Raw genomic sequence first — 19,015 nt, 5'->3', positions numbered from 1 at the left:
ATCACGACGTTTCGGAGGCCTCTTACTTGATACAGCAGTCGTGCTGTGACGGTTCCACCTGAAGACGGAGGCTTGTGTTGCCTCCGAAACGTCGTGATTTTTATTTTATTTTTATTAATTTTAATTTTTTACCTACGTGACTTTACCGAAAAAACCTAAGAATACGGACAAAGATCCCCGAGAAACAGCATTTAACAGACTGCCGGGGGCAAGTGCTGTGAGCGAGCGCACACACAGCGCACACAGTGCCCATGAAAGCCGGCACAGACACACGAGGGAGTAGGTGGCCAGGACCACGCCCGGCCGCCTTTGTCTCCCAAGTGGCGATACGTACACATCGGACCAGGTACTCATTTTAGGCTGAGTGGGGAATAATAATAGCCTAAGAAATTAGAAAATAACATTTACCACCCAGGAAGAAAAAAAAAAAATTTTCGTTACACGGTGAAATCATTGGCGCTTCACTGAAAACGTAGCGAGATCAATGCGCACGCGGTCACTCAATTAGACGTGACGCGCAAAGCCGGCGATGCTGCTCCGGGAGTGGCGTTGGACATGACGAGCCCGAAGAACACCACGAGAAGAACGCTCGTTTGCTGGGACCCGGCTCGCTGGCTGGCTCAACACGTGGCACTGACTCTGCAGCGGCTATCATTGTGTCACGCGTACGGACTCGGTCAGCCCACGCACCGCAATTTGGTGGACATTCAGCTAAACGTCACCGTGAGAAACAATCTCGGGTGCAAAAAGGACAAGCTAATCCCACACTACCGTGGCCGCCTGTTGCTGTGCAACAACCACCACCACCCCCAACAACACCACCAACATCCCTCCACCACCAACACTAGCCCCCACCAACACCACCACCCCCTCCACCAACACCACCACCACCCAACACCACCAACACCACCACCCCCCACCACCACCACCACCACCCCCCACCACCACCACCACCAACACCCCCCACCACCACCACCACCCCTCACCACCACCACCCACCACCACCACCCCCCACCACCATCACCACCACCCCCCACCATCACCACCACCACCACCAACACCACCACCCCCCTACCACCACCACCACCCCACCACCACCACTCGCCAAAAATTATCCGCCAAGCTGCAGTGGCCAAGACGCTGGACAAAGTACAACACGTGGCATCGGACTTACTCCCCCCCCCGGCCCCCCCCCCCCACTTCATGTCGACATTTCGCAGCCACCACCTGTGCGTCTGAAGCCCCCGGGGCACGCAGCGCGAGAAATGCCGCGGTGTCCGCAGAGTGGAGCGTGTGGCGGCAACAATCAGGGGCTGAACGATTTGGGGTGAAATGTCTAATTGCCATTTTTCTGACATTGCGATTGCGATTTGAGTTGCGATGACATTTTTTGTAAGTCAAGCTTCGGTTCAATATTCGCTGTGTAATAGATTTAAACACGTGATGGAGCATTACCACGTGATACCATCGAAATATTAACCGCTCTAGACATTCTAATGCAACTTAAAAGATATGAATTGCTTCCAACATGTATTTATTAAAATGTCTTAATTGAAATAGAACAATCAAACATAGAACAATTGTTAAGTAAAATAAATAAAGTTATAACAATAAAAAAATGAAGCAATTCCAATAAAAAAGTAATAGGACTTGTCAAATCGCAAAAAATCGCAGCCTTTGTGATTTGCTAATCGCATTGTTTCAAATTGCGATTTCGATTGGAAATCGATTAATCGTTAAACCCCAGCAACAACCACAGCCATCCGCCACTGAGTGGCGGTGACGTCACCGCGGCGCTTGTGCCAGGCTAGGTGCACATCACGGCCACGCGGAGCGTCAAACGCCCGCCGGCAGGAGGTCACGGGGCAGGTGCAGGTGCCACGGGTCGACTGACTGAGATGACTGAGATGACCGAGATGACTGGCAGATGCACCACCCGTGCCCCCCCTACTGAGCATGTGGGACACCCACGCTGGCTGGAGCAACGAATGGAGAGCCGTGAAAGTGCCGAACGAAGACCTAGTACGCGATCCATCCGACCAGACGCCTGGCTCCGACCCCACTCAAGGCACCAACGGGTGCAGTTAACCCGCTTCCCGTGTGGCCAGGCAGCGCTTAGCTGTTTCCGAACATCGATGGGGCCCGTGGCTACTTAGGCGACATTCTAGATTTGAAGCTTTCGTGACTGCAAGGATTCATACTCTTAGTTCTTTCGGTAAAGTCACCATGTAGGTAAAAAATGAACTTAAAATTAATAAAAATGAAACAATAAAAATCACGACGTTTCGGAGGCAACACAAGCTTCCGTCTTCAGGTGAAACCGTCACAACTCCTCCTCCCCCGATGCCCTTCCTGGCTCCTCCCCCCTTAACCACTATATAAGGTACAGATATTTTGCTGTGACGGTTTCACCTGAAGACGGAAGCTTGTGTTGCCTCCGAAACGTCGTGATTTTTATTGTTTTATTTTTATTAATTTTAATTTCATTTTTTACCTACATGGTGACTTTACCGAAAGAACTAAGAGTATGAATACTTAGGCGACAGCCCACTGCTGCTGCTGGTGCCAATTTGCGCGGAGCCAGGAGGTGGCCATGCGTGGCTCACCATCGTCTACGGCTGTGAAGTGGGTCAGGGCGTGCCGAGCGGACTGATTGACCTGCACTTGATGGAGGAGGAGGAGGTTGCAGAGTGGCTCTGTTGCTATGTTGGGGGGGCTGACGTGCACTCAGAAAATATTTATCGAAAAATAGATCTTGTAAATGTAGATATTACTGCTAACCCTACTTCCTCCCTTTGTTGCTGCCAATCCTACATAATGCACGGGCATAACATGACTTTGAGACCCCCCCCACCTCCTACGCATTCCACAAGTAGTGACTAATCCCATATCTGCATTTTCCATAAATATGCTAAATTCCTCTGTTGATATGCAAATTCCTTTGTCAAGGCGCCCTTCCTCCTCTAACCCAGCTCAAATATACGCTGCCAAGCTTGGTGGTGCTCATTCAGACGCTGTCTTTCCGACAGACCTGTTCTTCACCTGAGGACGGCTGCTTGCGTTGTGGCCGAAACGTCGTGAGAATTGTATTTTATTAAGTTTTATTTTTATTCTTTTATTATTTCCCTTCTACGTGACTTTACCGAAAGAACCAAGAAGATGAATCCCTGTAGTCACGAAAGCTTTAAATCGAAATTTAATGTAGATGGTGTTGTGACTGCGGGAATTCGCGGTAAAATAGCGCTCGCTAAATTAAACAAAACCAAAAATAAACTCTTAACAAAGTGCTACGTGGATCGCTCAGTGCGTCTCACCTGGTCAAATAAAAAAAATAGTTTAGCTTCAGTTAAATTCAACCTTGAAAGCCCATTCGCCCGCCACACAACGACAGCAAGCACCACGACCAACAAGGCCCGATTTGTCCTCGCGCAAAAATAACTGTGTACACAGCCCCCCCCCCCTGCCCCCCACGGCGTCCTAATCCTCCTGCAAAGTCCTTGAACAAAACCCACGTGTGGGATGATGTGACAACAACACAAAAAAATTATTTCACTCCTGCAGGGCACACCGACGACAGCCCCTCCCCCCCATCCAGTGTGTTAAAAACAGAGTGTGCTCTCTGGCCCACTAAGAGAACACTCCACAGAGCTTAATTCATCTTGAGAAAAAAATCATGTGCTTCTGGCCACGTTTCCCGCTATGACCCCAAACAGCTCGTCCCACTGCACACAAACCGGGCTTATGCCCCAGGGGCAGTGCGCGTACATTTGCTACACGCGGTTCGGATTAATTTCTCATCTCGAATAACAATAAATCAGCCGCGGCAAACTGCTTTTTTGCGTGTTAAGTTTGTTGTCCTTCCTACCCCGCAGCCCGCGAACACCGCCGATAAGCGCGGGTTGGCTACGTACAATGTGCGAGAGAAGATCAGCAGCAGACGCGCTCAATCCACTGCTGCATGAAGGTCCTAAGCGAGCCGCTGCCTCTGACAATTCTGCGATGGAACAACCCACCTTGGGGCAATAGAAAGATCCCTGTAACAGATTGTTGGGGCAAGTGCTGTTAACGAGCACCTATGAAGGCCGGAACGACGCACGGAGGGGTGGGTGGCCAACGCCACACCCGGCCGCCTTTGTCTCCCCAGTGGCGATGTTTTTTTATTTTATTTTACACACCGCACCAGGTACCCATTTGAGGCTGAGTTGACCTAGGGGAGCGCCCAGGACCGGTTCAGATAATCGTCGCCGATGTTGGCCGTGAGTCGGGAATCGAACTCGGGCCGCCGGGTTCGTAGCGCGCTAAACCGCTACGCCACCACCGCTCCCCGTTGCGACACGCGGCCCCCAGATTAATTCTCTCCTGACTTCATAAGCGTCGTCATCAATCAGCAACAGCAGCAGTAGCAGCAGCAGTAGCAGCCGTGTTCACTCCACCACTGGACGAGGGCCCGACCCAAGCCTCTCACGACCCTGCGATGCAGAGGTCGCAACCGGGTACCCGACACCCGTACCCTACCCGATACCCGGCTACCCGTACCCGGCCAGGTACGAGTACGGGTACCCGTTTGCGACCCTGGTGCGGCCGGGTACGGGTACGGGTAGGCCGTGAGTCACTGGTGAGTCACAGTTTCATATTCACAGAGTCACAGTTTGTCACTCATTTTGGGTAGGGTACGGGTAGGGAACGGGTACCCATTTGAGACCCTGGTGCGGCCGGGTACGGGTACGGGTAAGGAATCAAAACCCGTTTGCGACCTCTGGTGCGATGTTACAATTCCACCTCGCCCCGTCACCCGCTAAGCACAAACTGATCTCATTGCTTCCATCTCCCTCGCTGAACGTGCTCTCGGACGCGATGTTTTTCCCTTGCCTCCCCCTCCCACGCATCCCTCGGTGATTTTTGTTGTTAAAATATTACTGCGTGTAGCATTTAATTCACTTACTAGCCACCGTGTTCCCCTTTTGCACTCCCGGCGTCACGGGCCGCTCGCGATACACGAAGACGAAACCCCGAGGGAAATCTCGAGTGGCAATTTGTGAGGGAGAATTGCTGTGGGAAAAGATTTTTTGAAGTCACTGCTCCCCATAAATTACACTGGTCAACACACTTTTTCTGGCATAAGGTATTCCAACGGTTTTAAGGTAATTGTGGGGTGCTGATTCCAAATCTGGCATCAGTTTTTGTCTATCACATCAGGTTTTTGAGATATCAAATATTGCATTTTCAATAAAAACTGCAGAAGAAAACTATTAAATAAATGTGGATATCTACATAAAATGATGTTATAAACACACTATCCTAAAAATGCAGCACCATATTTTAACGCTAAAGCAGTCACTGACTCGCAACAACTTGCAATCATAAGTGACAGAGTTAATTTCGGGTAAAATCAATGAAAATGGGGTATGCCGATAGCATAAAAATGAGACGTGATAGAGCAAATCTGAGATCAAAAAACAGCTGCAAAAGTCCAGGCCAGAAAAAAAAGTTTTTTTTTTGTTGACCAGTGTAATTTTTTGCTAAATCTTCAACTGAAATCGGGGCAAATTTTTTGTTTGGTGATTTACTTGACTTGTGGAGACAGAATTTTTTGGGCTGTCAACATTTTTTTTTATTGTTTTCCCAGTCGTACTCCCAGTGTTACGTCAAGAGACACAGAATCCGTTTGGCACTTTTACAGACCATTCTGGACCCCGTGTGTGTGCCCCACCGACTGTGCAGTGGATTTTTCCAAAATCGTACAAATGGATTCTTTTGTTGCTAAACGGCAAAGATCGCAATTCCCCACATACTCTACTACGAGATCGATGTCTGTCGCACGACGGTCAACCTGACATTTGAATTTGCCTACCCTGGAATTAAACTAAATTAAGTGAATCCTCATTTTTATTTTTTTGATATATAAATTATTATTATTATTTGACTGGGCTTTGAAGCATTGGCTACCCACACTTGAGAGAACCCTTCTTTAACCATGGGAGGCTGAAAGCCATGTTTAAACCCATGTTCTCACCAGCGCTAGTTCAGTGGTGGGAATGCCATCAATCGGTGGCTGATGATGCTGTTGCTGCTGCTGCTGATACACGTGATTTTGGGGAGCGGTGGTGTAGTGATTAGCGCGCTGCACTGCAAATCCAGCGACCCGAGTTCGATTCCCGCTCGCGGCCAACACCAGTGAAGATTATCTGAGCCGGTCCTGGGCTTCCCCTAGGTCGACTCGGCCTCAAACGAGTACCTGGTGCGGTGTGTAGTAAACATCGCCACTGGGGGAGACAAAGGCGGCCAGGCAAGGTGCTGGCCACCCACCCCCTCGTGTGCCGTGCCGGCTGTCAAAGGTGCTACTCGCTAACAGCACTTGCCCCAACAGTCGGTTAAGGCTATACCGGGGATATTTGTCTTTGTCTTTCTGATGCACATGCCCCACTCTCCACGTAACATCTTAAGATCCAGTTACATTGAGATTTTCGAGAAATTCATTGTCATTGCATTGAGTGGCTATGGAATACACTCACCTCTCCGTTGCAGAAGCAGTAGATGATAGCCACAAAGAATCCCTGTGTGTTTGTGAGAGAGAGAGAGACACGAGAGAGAAAGACAAAGAGAGAGGACATATTGGCAAAGATAAACAATAATGTGTCGATACATAAAGTCACTTTTCTTAGCACCTCAAACTTCACATCTATTGGAGCGCCCTGCCGCTGCACGTGAAGGTTCGGCATGCCACGATTCATCCCGGGGAGAAATGTTCACAGCGTGTGATGAAACAGAATGATTTCTGTTAATTGTCAGGGTTATAATTTTATCAAGATTAAATTCACTAGCAAGAAGTCATTAGTGACCGAGCTGACACACCAGCCCCTTGCCGTGATTCCGAACCCACATTAATGTTCATGGCATGACACTCAATCTGATATATACAGGGCGCTTCAAAAAAACGTTAACACTTACATGGGACTATCGTTTTCAATTGAAAAAGAACGGATAATACACTGTAACATGACAACAAATGTAATGTTAATAGCTTCAAAAAGTCAAAGAGTCTCCACTTGTTGGCCATCATTGTCAACACGTGGCCTGGAATCTTCTCCAGGTGGTCTCCAGAGCCCAGGGGCACATTTCTTGTGGCATTGTTGAAAATTCTGAGAAGTGTTCAAAATAATTTTAAGCACCCTGTATATAATTGAGTGGGACATCTGTGAATGATAGAGCTTTGTAGCTCATCGGATTTCTCCAGGATATATAAAGATTCTTGATTCCGATCATTGTCGGAGATAGAATGTATCAATGCAGTGCAAAAAACGAGTTTAATACATTTGGGTTTCTTTTGTGCAGGCCTTGGTGACCGGGCTGAGACAAAGCCTGATAAACAGGCCCACGAGCATGCCTCTGTCTTCTCTTCCAAACTACGGATTACATATTGAGGGCGGTAACTATCTTGGCGTGTCTGTGTCTTACGTAAAAAAAAAAGCGCCGTTATCAACGCTCTTAACGCTGCGTTATTTATTCTGACGAGTCCCGCGTCTGGTGGAAAGTTCAGATTTTATGAGGCTCTGGGCCGAGATCATTGCGGGCCGACAGCCCACAACGAGAGCCATCGAGTCCCATCAACTCGCTGCACAGGAGAGCCACGTTTTTATCAAAGACGTTTGCCCAGATTCGAACTCTCAGCGGTGGCAGCTGAGAGCTCTGACCTCTGAACCCATGGACATCTCTTGCGTCGTGAGCAGCGGTCGGGAAAACCCGCGGCTCTTTAAGGGACTGTTTTGTGACGGTTATTTATTAGGGGCGACCGTCTCGCATTCACCACAGTGGCGTTGTGGCTCTTGAAATAGAGTTGTTGTTTTTTTACTACACAGAACTCGAACAAAAAATACCTCTCTTTGTTGTTTTGGTATGCCGAGCCCTGGTTACGAGCTTTAGAATCAGTAAAAAAAATACAAAGGCAACTAAAAGCGGGGATTAAAATAGGAATTTGTTTTGTGACGCTGCCTTGGCAGTAAATGCGTAAAGCACAAATAACAACAAAATTACAACAAAATGACTCAACACGTTCTTCAATAATAACACAATGGCCAAAAATGTAATACAACAAAAAAATCACTTTAGGCCAGTGTTATTGGCGAAAGTGTTGAGTATTCCATACACGTCAAAATTATTTAGTGACTCATTTGTGGAATTATCACGCAGAGATCGTACACTTCTTGCACCATTACTCGCGTCTGATACTAAGGCCCCTTTCTCCCTGCGTGCACAAAGCCCCAACTCACAAGGTCCCCCACTAGCAAGGTCCCATACAAGCCCCCCCTCCCCACTAACAAGGACTAACAAGACACCACTTACAAGCCCCCCCCCCCTCTACTAACAAGGCTCCACTTACAAGGCCCCACTCATAAGGCCCCACTATCAAGGTCCCACTCACAAAACCCCACTCACAAGGCCCCACTCACAAGGCCCCACACTAACAAGGTCCCCCACTAGAAAGGTCCCATACAAGGCCCCCCCCCACTAACAAGGCCCCCCCCCCCCACTAACAAGGCCCCACTCACAAGGCCCCACACTAACAAGGCCCCCCACCAACAAGGCCCCACACTAACAAGGCCCCACTCACAAGGCCCCATACTAACAAGGCCCCACACTAACAAGGCCCAACACTAACAAGGCCCCACACTAACAAGGCCCCACACTAACAAGGCCCAACACTAACAAGGCCCCACACTAACAAGGCCCTACTCACAAGGCCCCACTAACTAGGCACCACTAACAAGGGCCCCAACTCACAACGCCCCCCCCTCAGTGCAGAGGCCGAGATGGGAAAGGGCAGAATGGGGTGACGCCGTAGGCCCAAGAGGGCCGCGGGAGCTCACGACAGCGCCAGCTCCAGAAATGGAAGCAGCAACAACAAAAACGACGCCACAGAAAACCACTGCAGGTCGCTGTGAGGATCACAATCACAGCCAGTGGCGGAAATTCCACATCCCTTAATGCAGGGACGAGTCTATCCATAGGAGAGCCACTCTTGACTCCCCCGGACGCTGGTGCTGTACTAAACGTATCGGCCCCAGGAGGGATAATGGGCCGAGTCAACGCACCCCGACTAGGAGTTCAACTGGTAACCTTCTGGCAACCTTCCGATTGTGAGCCGCTTGCTCTACCGTTCAGGCACTGCCCACTTCCCCCCGTCCTAGCTCCACGTCTCCCTCTCCTAGCGTCCACACAACGCTCCCCTCCCCCTTCCCCCCTCCCTTGCCCCCCCCCCTCCTCCCTCTCTTACCTATATAACCTCTTACCACGGCAACTCTCTCTCCCACTTCAGCAAAAAAATTCTTGCTGTGGGTGTTTCCACCTGATGACGATTGCTCGTGTTGCGATCGAAACATCGTGATTTAATTTATTTTATTTTATACTTACGTGACTTTACCGAAAGAAACAAAGAGTATGGAACATTGCAATCACGAAAACTTAAAATCTAGATTGAGTCCATGATCCTAGAGCAGATGTGTCACTCGCGTCGGTACCACCGTGCCTGCGGGTGCGAATCGCTTGATGTGGTCAACAACAGTTGAATTTGTGCGAAAGGACATTTGAAACGAGTAGCGGTTTAGCAGGTGACCTCCACTCTCCTTTGCCGTATAAATCAATGTTCTTCACTCATTTTCAGGAGCGGGGGGGGGGGTAGCACTTTCGCTGATAAGACATCATCATGATGATAATGATGGGAGGTGATTTAACGATTTGTGTATTGTCGGGGGTCACACGTCAGTGGACCACACTTAAAGGTCACCAGGGGGCTGCCAGTGACCCCCGAGCCTTGCCATGAAGAACACTGGTATAAATAAATTGGCTGCGAGTTATATTGGCTGCATGGGGTGGTGCGCTACGCACTTCTTGTCCGGGGGCCCGCAGAGACCCTTACCGGCGCCACAATGACGAGATGTTGACTACCTCGCCTGGTATGCAGGAGGTCGTCGGTTCGATCCCGACCGTGATGCCTGCTGCTGTATATTTGGAGTTTGAGTGTCTCTCTCATCATCATCGTCACGGTGGCTAGGATATGTTAACTACCTCGACTGGTATGCAGGAGGTCGTCGGTTCGATCCCGACCGTGATGCCTGCTGCTGTATATTTGGAGTTTGAGTGTCTCTCTCATCATCATCGTCACGGTGGCTAGGAGATGTTAACTACCTCGCCTGGTATGCAGGAGGTCGTCGGTTCGATCCCGATCCTGACGCCTGCTGCTGTATATTTGGAGTTTGCGTGTCTCTCTCTCTCCGTGGTCGCGTAGATTTTTCTCCGGGTCCTCCGGTTTTTCTCTCCGCATTTAGAATCAACAACGTGCGTTTAGAGTATTTGGCTGCTATAAATTCCCACGTGATGATGATGATGACGTTGACGATAAGCCACTTCGTTGAGCTATAATTTGCGATGGCCACGTCGCTTATAAAACAATAGCGGATTACTGGGCCCTAACCTTGTAGAGTAAAGAAAAAAAATCGATATATTTTTTAGATAGTTTCATACCGGGTTTTGTTGAACAACGTGCGTATCTCACCTGGAAGGAGTTGAGAAACAAATCGACGTACATGCGGATCTCCCAGGCTACGCCACCGATACTGTCGGGGATGCCCACAAAGGCTACGTAGTGCACGCCAAACACGACTGTTAGCACCAGCGTCGACTTGGCCAGTTTGCTTGAGGCGGTACAGCGAAGGTGGGTTAGAGGCGCGGTGGCGGTGGTGGTGGCGGTGGTGGCGGCGGTGGAGGAGGGGAGGGGAAGGGAGGGGGGGCACATGGTTAGACATGCAAAGCACCACGGCCGGGGGCGATTGGCAACGCAAGCAGCGCAAGCTGGGCAGGGGAGGAGGGGGGGGTTAGAGGCATGGACAACGATGGGTGGAAGCGAGCGAGTCACTCCGTGCCAAATGAAAGTGCGTCGGCGCTTCGAAGGGGTTACTTGCGCGGGGGTGTGCGCGCGTGCGTTGGCATCGGTGTGTGCGGCGAGCGGCGTAGTGGGGCACAGTAGGGGTGCATCTGCCGGTCGTCTTAGTAAGCCAACCCATGGCACCTGCTGGGTCTGTCCCGAGACCTCCTCATGCACCTAGCCTGGCACAGTAGGGGGTACAGCTGGTGGTGCATCTGCCGGTCGTCTTAGTAAGCCAACCCATGGCACCTGCTGGGTCTGTCCCGAGACCTCCTCATGCACCTAGCCTGGCACAGTAGGGGGTACAGCTGGTGGTGCATCTGCCGGTCAGCTCAGTCAGCCAACCCATGGCACCTGCTGGGTCTGTCCCGAGACCTCCTCATGCACCTAGCCTGGCACAGTAGGGGGTACAGCTGGTGGTGCATCTGCCGGTCAGCTCAGTCAGCCAACCCATGGCACCTGCTGGGTCTGTCCCGAGACCTCCTCATGCACCTAGCCTGGCACAGTAGGGGGTACAGCTGGTGGTGCATCTGCCGGTCAGCTCAGTCAGCCAACCCATGGCACCTGCTGGGTCTGTCCCGAGACCTCCTCATGCACCTAGCCTGGCACAGTAGGGGGTACAGCTGGTGGTGCATCTGCCGGTCATCTCAGTCAGCCAACCCATGGCACGTGCAGGGTCTGTCCCGTGATCTCCTGTCAGCGAGCCGTCGACACTTCACGCGACGGCCTCAAAGTGCACCTAGCCTGGCACAGGCGAATGGCGGGTATTGGTATTGGAGCAATAGTGCAAGCGGTTGGCGCACCCCGCCACGAACCCGGCCACCCGAGTTCGATTCCCCGCTCACGGCCACCAACACCGGTGACGATTTTCCGAACCGGTCCTTGGACTCGCCTATGCCTACTCAGCCTCAAATGAGTACCTGGCGCAAAGTGCAGCAAGCATCGCCACTGGGGAGACAAAGGCGGTCGGGCGTGGTGCTGGCCACCCACCCCCCTCGTGTGCCGTGCCGGTCTTCATAGGAGCTCGCTAAAAGCACTTGCCCCAACAGTCTGTTAAGGCTACACGGGGTGCTTTGTATAGATGTGCGTACGGTAAATGCATGAGCTTCTATAATCCTGGTGACAAGCCCGCTAAGCCGCTTTAGATGAAGCCACCAAGGTGGAAATAAAAGACTATTCATAAACAAGGGTTATTGTTTATTCCTAAAGCTTCGGGGGTGATGGAATATATTGTTCATTGTATCATTCGTACTTGAGAAGAATATCACCCACCACACCTGTAATGAAAAACGTCTTTATCATTGCCATAAGTGCATGAGTTTGACAACTTTAGCATATTACCGTATTCTCCAGATTATAAGACGCACTTTACCCACCATGCATTTTAAAGTGTAATTTGCGGCTGAGTTTTGTAATCCGGTAGATCTGTGAGTTCCGTGGCCCAGAGGTGTGGACTCGAGTCATGTGACTTGGACTCGAGTCAGACTCGAGTCATGAATTTGACGACTTGCGACTCGACTTGGACTTGCATAACAATGACTTTGTCCCACCTCTGAGATGTGGACTCGAGTCATGTGACTTGGACTCGAGTCAGACTCGAGTCATGAATTTGATGACTTGCGACTCGACTTGGACTTGCATAACAATGACTTTGTCCCACCTCTGCCGTGACCAGATTTGTATGACTTTATTAATATCGGGCAAATATTTGACTTTGTTGAAAGCGTCTTGCTTCTCATACTCACAAGAATACGGTAATTAACACGGCCAGCCTTTTCTCACTTACCAACCACGAAGGCTTTAACAACAACAATGAATGAAATGTTTAATTTATGCAAACACTTAATAATATGCCCAAGTCAAAATTGTCAACGCTATCGTTGTTGCTGCTGTGCTTGGGTTACTTAAAATTAAACATAAGCATCAGGAAGCTTCGTAAAAACAACAACACATTTATAAAAAAAAAAACAAGTTTAACAGGGAGTAGTGCTTTCGCAACCAATAAATATAATAGAGGTTTATATTAATAGAGGTTTGCATCATCCATAATAGAGGTTTGTTGGGTTAGAGCGGGTAAATATGAACGTGTCGTTAAACCCGCCACCACCACCACCACCCGACACAGCCAATTATAAAACTTGATTTGGAGCTTTCGTGACTGCAGGAATTATTCTTTGGTTCTTTCGGTAAATAATAAATTAAATTAAATACTAGCATACAATGTACAATGTATGCTAGTATTTAATTTAATTTATTATTTTATCTTTATACGTGACTTTACCGAAAGAACCAAAGAATACAGCCAGTTATTTAAAGGTGTTTCAGATAAACAACACGTGCCAATTCGCTACAAGTACAGCACACCGGTTGTGTGTTGCAGAGTAAAGCCGCCACAACATTTTACAATTCGAGTGCGACGTTTCAGCCCGTAATTACAACCAGCATCATCAGGCGACGGCCAGAGTTGTGGAGAAATCCTGTTTCGGTTTTAAACGTGTTGTTTACGTGGCAAACCTTACTTATTGGCTGTGCCGGGTGGCGGTGGCCGGTTTAACAAACACTTTTATATATTTACCACTCGATCGTGGAACAAAAACAACTTTTGAATCGCGAGCAGAGGAAACGGGACGCGGTGTAGCGGTTATCGCACTCTCACTCGCAACTCAAAGTGGTCTCCCGCGTATTATTCAGTCGCCCGGCGTGACGGTGAACTAGGAGGTGGAGGGAGGAATGAGAAGGGAGGAAAGGGGGGAGGAAGGAGGAGGAGACGGAGACTCTGTGTGTGTCTCGATTTAAAGCTTTCGTGACTGCAGGGATTCATCTTCTTGGTTCTTTCGGTAAAGTCACGTAGAAGGGAAGTAATAAAATAATAAAAAATAATAAAAAAAATAAAAATAAAATTAAAACATAATAAAACATGTTTTATTTTTATTATTTTATTACTTCCCTTCTACGTGACTTTACCGAAAGAACCAAGAAGATCTGTGTGTGTCGTTGTCTTGCTGTGGTCTGGGTCTGTTGTTTTCCTGCCTTGCCCAAGCCTTGGCAATGTGTGTACTTAAGCAGTTTAAAGTGATGTACTTCATCTATTGCACGTGTTGATATTGCGTGATGTGCTTTCCTCTCCTCTACTTTTGCGCTCCGATCATTCGACCCCCCCCCCCTCCCCTCCCCCTTTGTATTGTTTATTGTTGTGACTTTCTCGACTGGACAAAAAAAAGCTTCATAGCTCATCGGATTTCTCCAAGGAAAAAATAAAGGTGTTTTCGGTAAAGTCACGTAGGTAAAAATTAATAAAAATATAATAGAAATAATAATAGAAATAAAATAATAAATCACGACGTGTCGGAGGCAACACAAGTCTCCGTCATCAGGTGGAACCGTCACAATTTACAGTAAATTCAGCTGTGACGGTCCCACCTGATGACGGAGACTTGTGTTGCCTCCGAAACGTCGTAATTTTTAATTTTATTTCTATAATTTTTTCAATAATTTTTTAATTAATGTTTTACCTACGTGACTTTACCGAAGTGTTGTGATAGCTGTATCACTTGATACAGCTGTATCACTTGATACAGCTATCGTACTGACGGTTCCACCTGAAGACGGAAGCTTGTGTTGCCTCCGAAACGTCGTGATTTTATTTTTTATTTTACTTTTATAAATTTAAATATTTTACCTACGTGACTTTACCGAAAAAACCTAAGAATATGAATCCTTGCAGTCACGAAAGCTTCAAATCTAGAGTCTATGGACCTCTGTACAAGTCTATGGGGAGTCTGATGTCAGGCTGTCGGGTTTGCTGTGGAAGTCTCCTGCGGGAGTTACAGAAGTCTGCGTATCTCTACGTGAGTCTGCGGGTCTCTATGTGAGTCTATCACTAGGTCAGTGGGCCTTCTTCTTCACCTGGGGCTGTACGCTGCACCCCCTGTTAGACTGATGGCCTTAATCTAAGTTGTCTTGTGGTTGTTGTTGTTTGACTTGCATCCCACTGGGATATTTGCACAGGGTTGGTGTACGGTGATTTTTTTCTGCAATATTTTGCTGTCTTTTCTTGCATTTTCTGTTTGCACATAGTCACTTGAAGATGTTTACTTGTTCATGTTTTTGTTTTTTGTTTGTTGTGGTTGCACCCGATTCAAGAGCCGAATGGCTCACAGGGCTATACTAAATAAATGAACCTTGAACCCTGGGGGTGCGAGATGCCCTTTCTGGGGGCTGCCATCTTCGGCGTGTGCCGGAGCACGTTTTTGCGGCACTGATGGACGACAAAATGGCCGCTGCCGGTTTGTAAACTAAACGCGAATTGAATTTTGCCAGCGGGCGAGACGTTTCCCGTTGTGTCCCAGGGTTGCCACTTCGGAATTACAAAAATAAAACTGGGAACGGATCTCTTGCAGCGGGGGTGCGGGGATAAAATCGGGATATTTCACATTAGCGGGGGGTGAGGACACTCCTATGTACCGTATAAAGGTGGCGTCCATAAATGACGTCACGCGATTTTAGACGATTTTTGACCACGCCCCCCTCTCGTCACACGGCGTCACAAGAAGTCAGACCCCCCCCCCCTCTCAAATATGACGTCACAAAGCTCTGCCCCCATTCCCCACAAAAAATAAAACATGCTTCAAATCGCTTTCAACTATTGTCATTGTAGTGCATATTTAATGTGGCGCTGCACTCTGATGTTGTAGGAGAAAACATTTAGTAAAAAGTCTAATTAAGTAGAACGTATTGTCTATATTTATTTACAGTTGCGCATTTTTACGTGACGTCACAATACTCAACCCCCCCCCCCCCTCGTCACACATCGTCACAAATGTCTGACCCCCCCCCCCCCCCCCCAGGTGCGTGACGTCATTTATGGACGGCCCCAAACAGCATCGTGTGGTGTGTTTAATTATAGGAATGTTTAATTATTTAATTGTTACGCGACTGCCAAAAAAAGGGGGTGGGGACTTTAAACGTCCTGGGAAGGGGAAAAAACAAACCAGGAAAGGTGGCAACCCCAAGTTTGACCCCACGAAAAAAACAAAGACAAGGACAAAGATCCCCCGTATAGCCTGAACAGACTGTTGGAGCAAGTGCTTATAGCGAGCCCCTATGAAGGCCCGGAAGGGCACATGACGGGGTGGGTGGCCAGCACCACGCCCGACCGCCTTTATCTCCCCAGTGGCGATGCTTTTACACACCACCGCACCAAGTACTCATTTAAGGCTGAGTCGACCTAGGGGAGGCCCAGGACCGGTTCAGATAAATTAATCGTCACCGGGTGTCAGTAGCCGTGAACGGGAATCAAACTCGAGTCGCCGGCTTCGTAGCGCAGCGCGCTAACCGCTACACCACCGCTCCCCACTAAACACACGCTGACAAAGATCCCCCGTATAGCCTTAACAGACTGTAGGGGCAAGTGCTGTTAGCGAGCACCTATGAAGGCCGGAACGGTACACGAGGGTGTTGGTGGCCAGCACCACGCCCGACCGCCTTTGTCTCCCCAGTAGCGATGTTTACACACCACATCAGGTACTCATTTCAGGCTGAGTCGACCTAGGGGAGGCCCGGGACCGGTTCAGATAATCGTCACTGGTGTTGGCCGTGAGCGGGAATCGAACCCGGGTCGCTAGGTTCATAGCGCTAACCGCTACACCACCGCTCCCCACTAAACACACGCTGACATACACACACACACGCGCACGGCCGAATTCGCCCACGCGGTGGCTTGCTGTGGTGTAAGCGGCGTGCAAGCGTGGGGCGCGTGCGAGAGCAAGCGAGCGAGTGAACGAGCGAGGGACAGAGAGAGAGAGAATGCGAGGGGAGGAGGGAGAAGGCGAGCGACGAGTACCTGGAAGAAATTGAGAGAGACACCCAAACTCCAAATTTACAGCAGCAGGCGTCAGGTTCGGAATCTAACTGCACGACCTCCTGTATACCAGGCGAGGTAGTTAACATCTCCTAGCCACCGTGATGATGATGATGATGAGAGGGACACCGCAAACTCCCAATATACAGCAGCAGGCGTCAGGGTCGGAATCTAACTGCACGACCTCCTGTATACCAGGCGAGGTAGTTAACATCTCCTAGCCACCGTGATGATGATGATGATGAGAGGGACACCGCAAACTCCAAATGTACAGCAGCAGGCGTCAGGGTCGGAATCTAACTCCACGACTTCCTGTATACCAGGCGAGGTAGTTAACATCTCCTAGCCACCGTGGCACAACAATCGCTCCAACGCCTCCGATTGTCTCCTGAGCGAGAGGCAGACTCCGTGCTTCCGTAGCCTGGGAGCTGCTGAGCAGTGGGAAAAATCGCGATCAGCACCCCTCCCCCCCCCTGCAGGAACAGAGGGCCCGTGACCTCCTGGGAGAGCAAGCGAGCGAGCGAGGGACAGAGAGAAAGAGATTGCGAGGGGAGGAGGGAGAAAGCAAGTACCTGGAAGGAGTTGAAGAACATTTCGTAGTGCATCTGGATGTGCCAGAGGAGACGGCTGCTGTCAGTGTAAGGCATGGCAATGAAGACGATGTAGTGAACTCCAAACAGGGGCATGAGCACCAGCGTGGATTTCAAGAGCTTGCTAGATACACACGCAAAGGCAAGAGAGAGGCACAGGGGGGTCGGGGAGAGAGAAGGAAAGAAATAAATCGGCGCGTTTCCATGACCGCTTTGGAACTCGGAACCACTCCAGGTAGTTATACTGGGCCGGAGTAAAAAAAAAAGTGGGTTGCCACCTCTAAGCAATTAGAAATTAATTAAAAAAACTGGGACAATATATCATGGAAAGAAGAAGATGAAAAAGTATGTCTCGCAATACTGGAAGCGGAACGAAATATCAATATTCTTCTTCTAATGCCATTGACGAAAAGCCCGAACTTTTAATGTCGTGGCAAGGCTTACAGGTTTCTCAGGATGGAGCGATTCCTCCCAAAAACACAGAGTGGGATTCTGGGAAATTCTAGATTTGAAGCTTTCGTGACTGCAAGGATTCATACTTTTAGGTTCTTTCGGTAAAGTCATGTAGGTAACACACGCTACAGTAATTTTACTGGAGCAGTTACACCTGATGACGGAGGCTTGTGTTGCTTCAGAAACGTCGTGATTTAATTTAGTTATTTTCATTTATTATTATTTTATTTTATTAGTATTTTTTACCTACGTGACTTTACCGAAAGATTCTGGGAAAACCAGCGGAGGTTGCGGTATCTGCTCGGATTGGCCCTCACAATCGGGTTCACAATCGGTTTTCCGCTAGGTTCTGTTTCGCAAAGATTTCTGCCACAGTTTAGCCAAGTCGACCAATACTATCCAAAACAGAGGTTTTATTGGGTTAGGTCGCGTAAATATAAATGTGTCATTATACCCGCCACCACCTGACACAGACAATTAGTAAGGTTTGTCACGTAAAACAAACATATTTAAGAGCGAAACAGATCTGGTTGTCGCCTGATGATACTGGTTGTAATTACTGGAGAAACGTCGTACTCGAACTGTAAATGTTGTGGGTTTACTCTCCAACACTCCGGTGTGTGCTGAACTAGTAACCAATTGGCATGTTCTGTTTACGTGACAAACCTTACTAATTGGCTGTGTCGGGTGGCGGTGACGAGTTGAATGACGCATTTAGATTTACGCCATCTAACCCAAAAATATATATATTGACCTCTTTTGCCAAAACCGCATGGTGGTGTTAATTTTTAAACAGCACGGCTAGAAAAAGTAGAAAACATACGCGTATATTTACTTAACATTTCCTGGCCTGACGCACGTCTACATTAAATTCTGTCCGTAAAAAAATATTTGGACGTGGTTTCCCAACCACCATCCAACCCCCACGTCGTCGCCTAGATTCCTGCCCAGGGATGGTGCACCCACCCTGGGCTCGGTCACTAGGCCGCAGGGGGCGGAGGGATGGAGGAGGTGGCGTTGGTGTGGGGAATGGGGAAGAGAATGGGAGTGATGGGTACAGGAGTGTTTGCCCAAAACCGAGTGTCTTTCCCATTCGATTCAAGCGTTGTAGGTTTCCTTCGGGTAATGCGGTTACCGCCCAAGGCAAAGCCAAACACTCGTGAATATGAAATACATACGTTAGGCTTTCATGAC

At 48.9% G+C, this 19,015-nt stretch overlaps 1 protein-coding gene across 1 annotated transcript in view; it reads right to left on the bottom strand.

Moving 5' to 3' along the window:
• Positions 1–19,015, bottom strand: part of LOC144951365 (parathyroid hormone/parathyroid hormone-related peptide receptor-like) — a 69,990-nt gene that overhangs the window by 11,383 nt on the left and 39,592 nt on the right. The window contains 2 exon segments of the mRNA XM_078881590.1: positions 6,513–6,554; positions 17,351–17,492. Coding sequence (XP_078737716.1) covers positions 6,513–6,554; positions 17,351–17,492 — 184 coding nt within the window.

Source organism: Lampetra fluviatilis, chromosome 62, assembly GCF_964198595.1.
Source record: "Lampetra fluviatilis chromosome 62, kcLamFluv1.1, whole genome shotgun sequence".
Classification (NCBI taxonomy): domain Eukaryota; kingdom Metazoa; phylum Chordata; class Hyperoartia; order Petromyzontiformes; family Petromyzontidae; genus Lampetra; species Lampetra fluviatilis.
The sequence above is the reverse complement of the archived record's forward strand: the minus strand, read 5'-3'. Positions and strand labels throughout refer to the sequence as shown.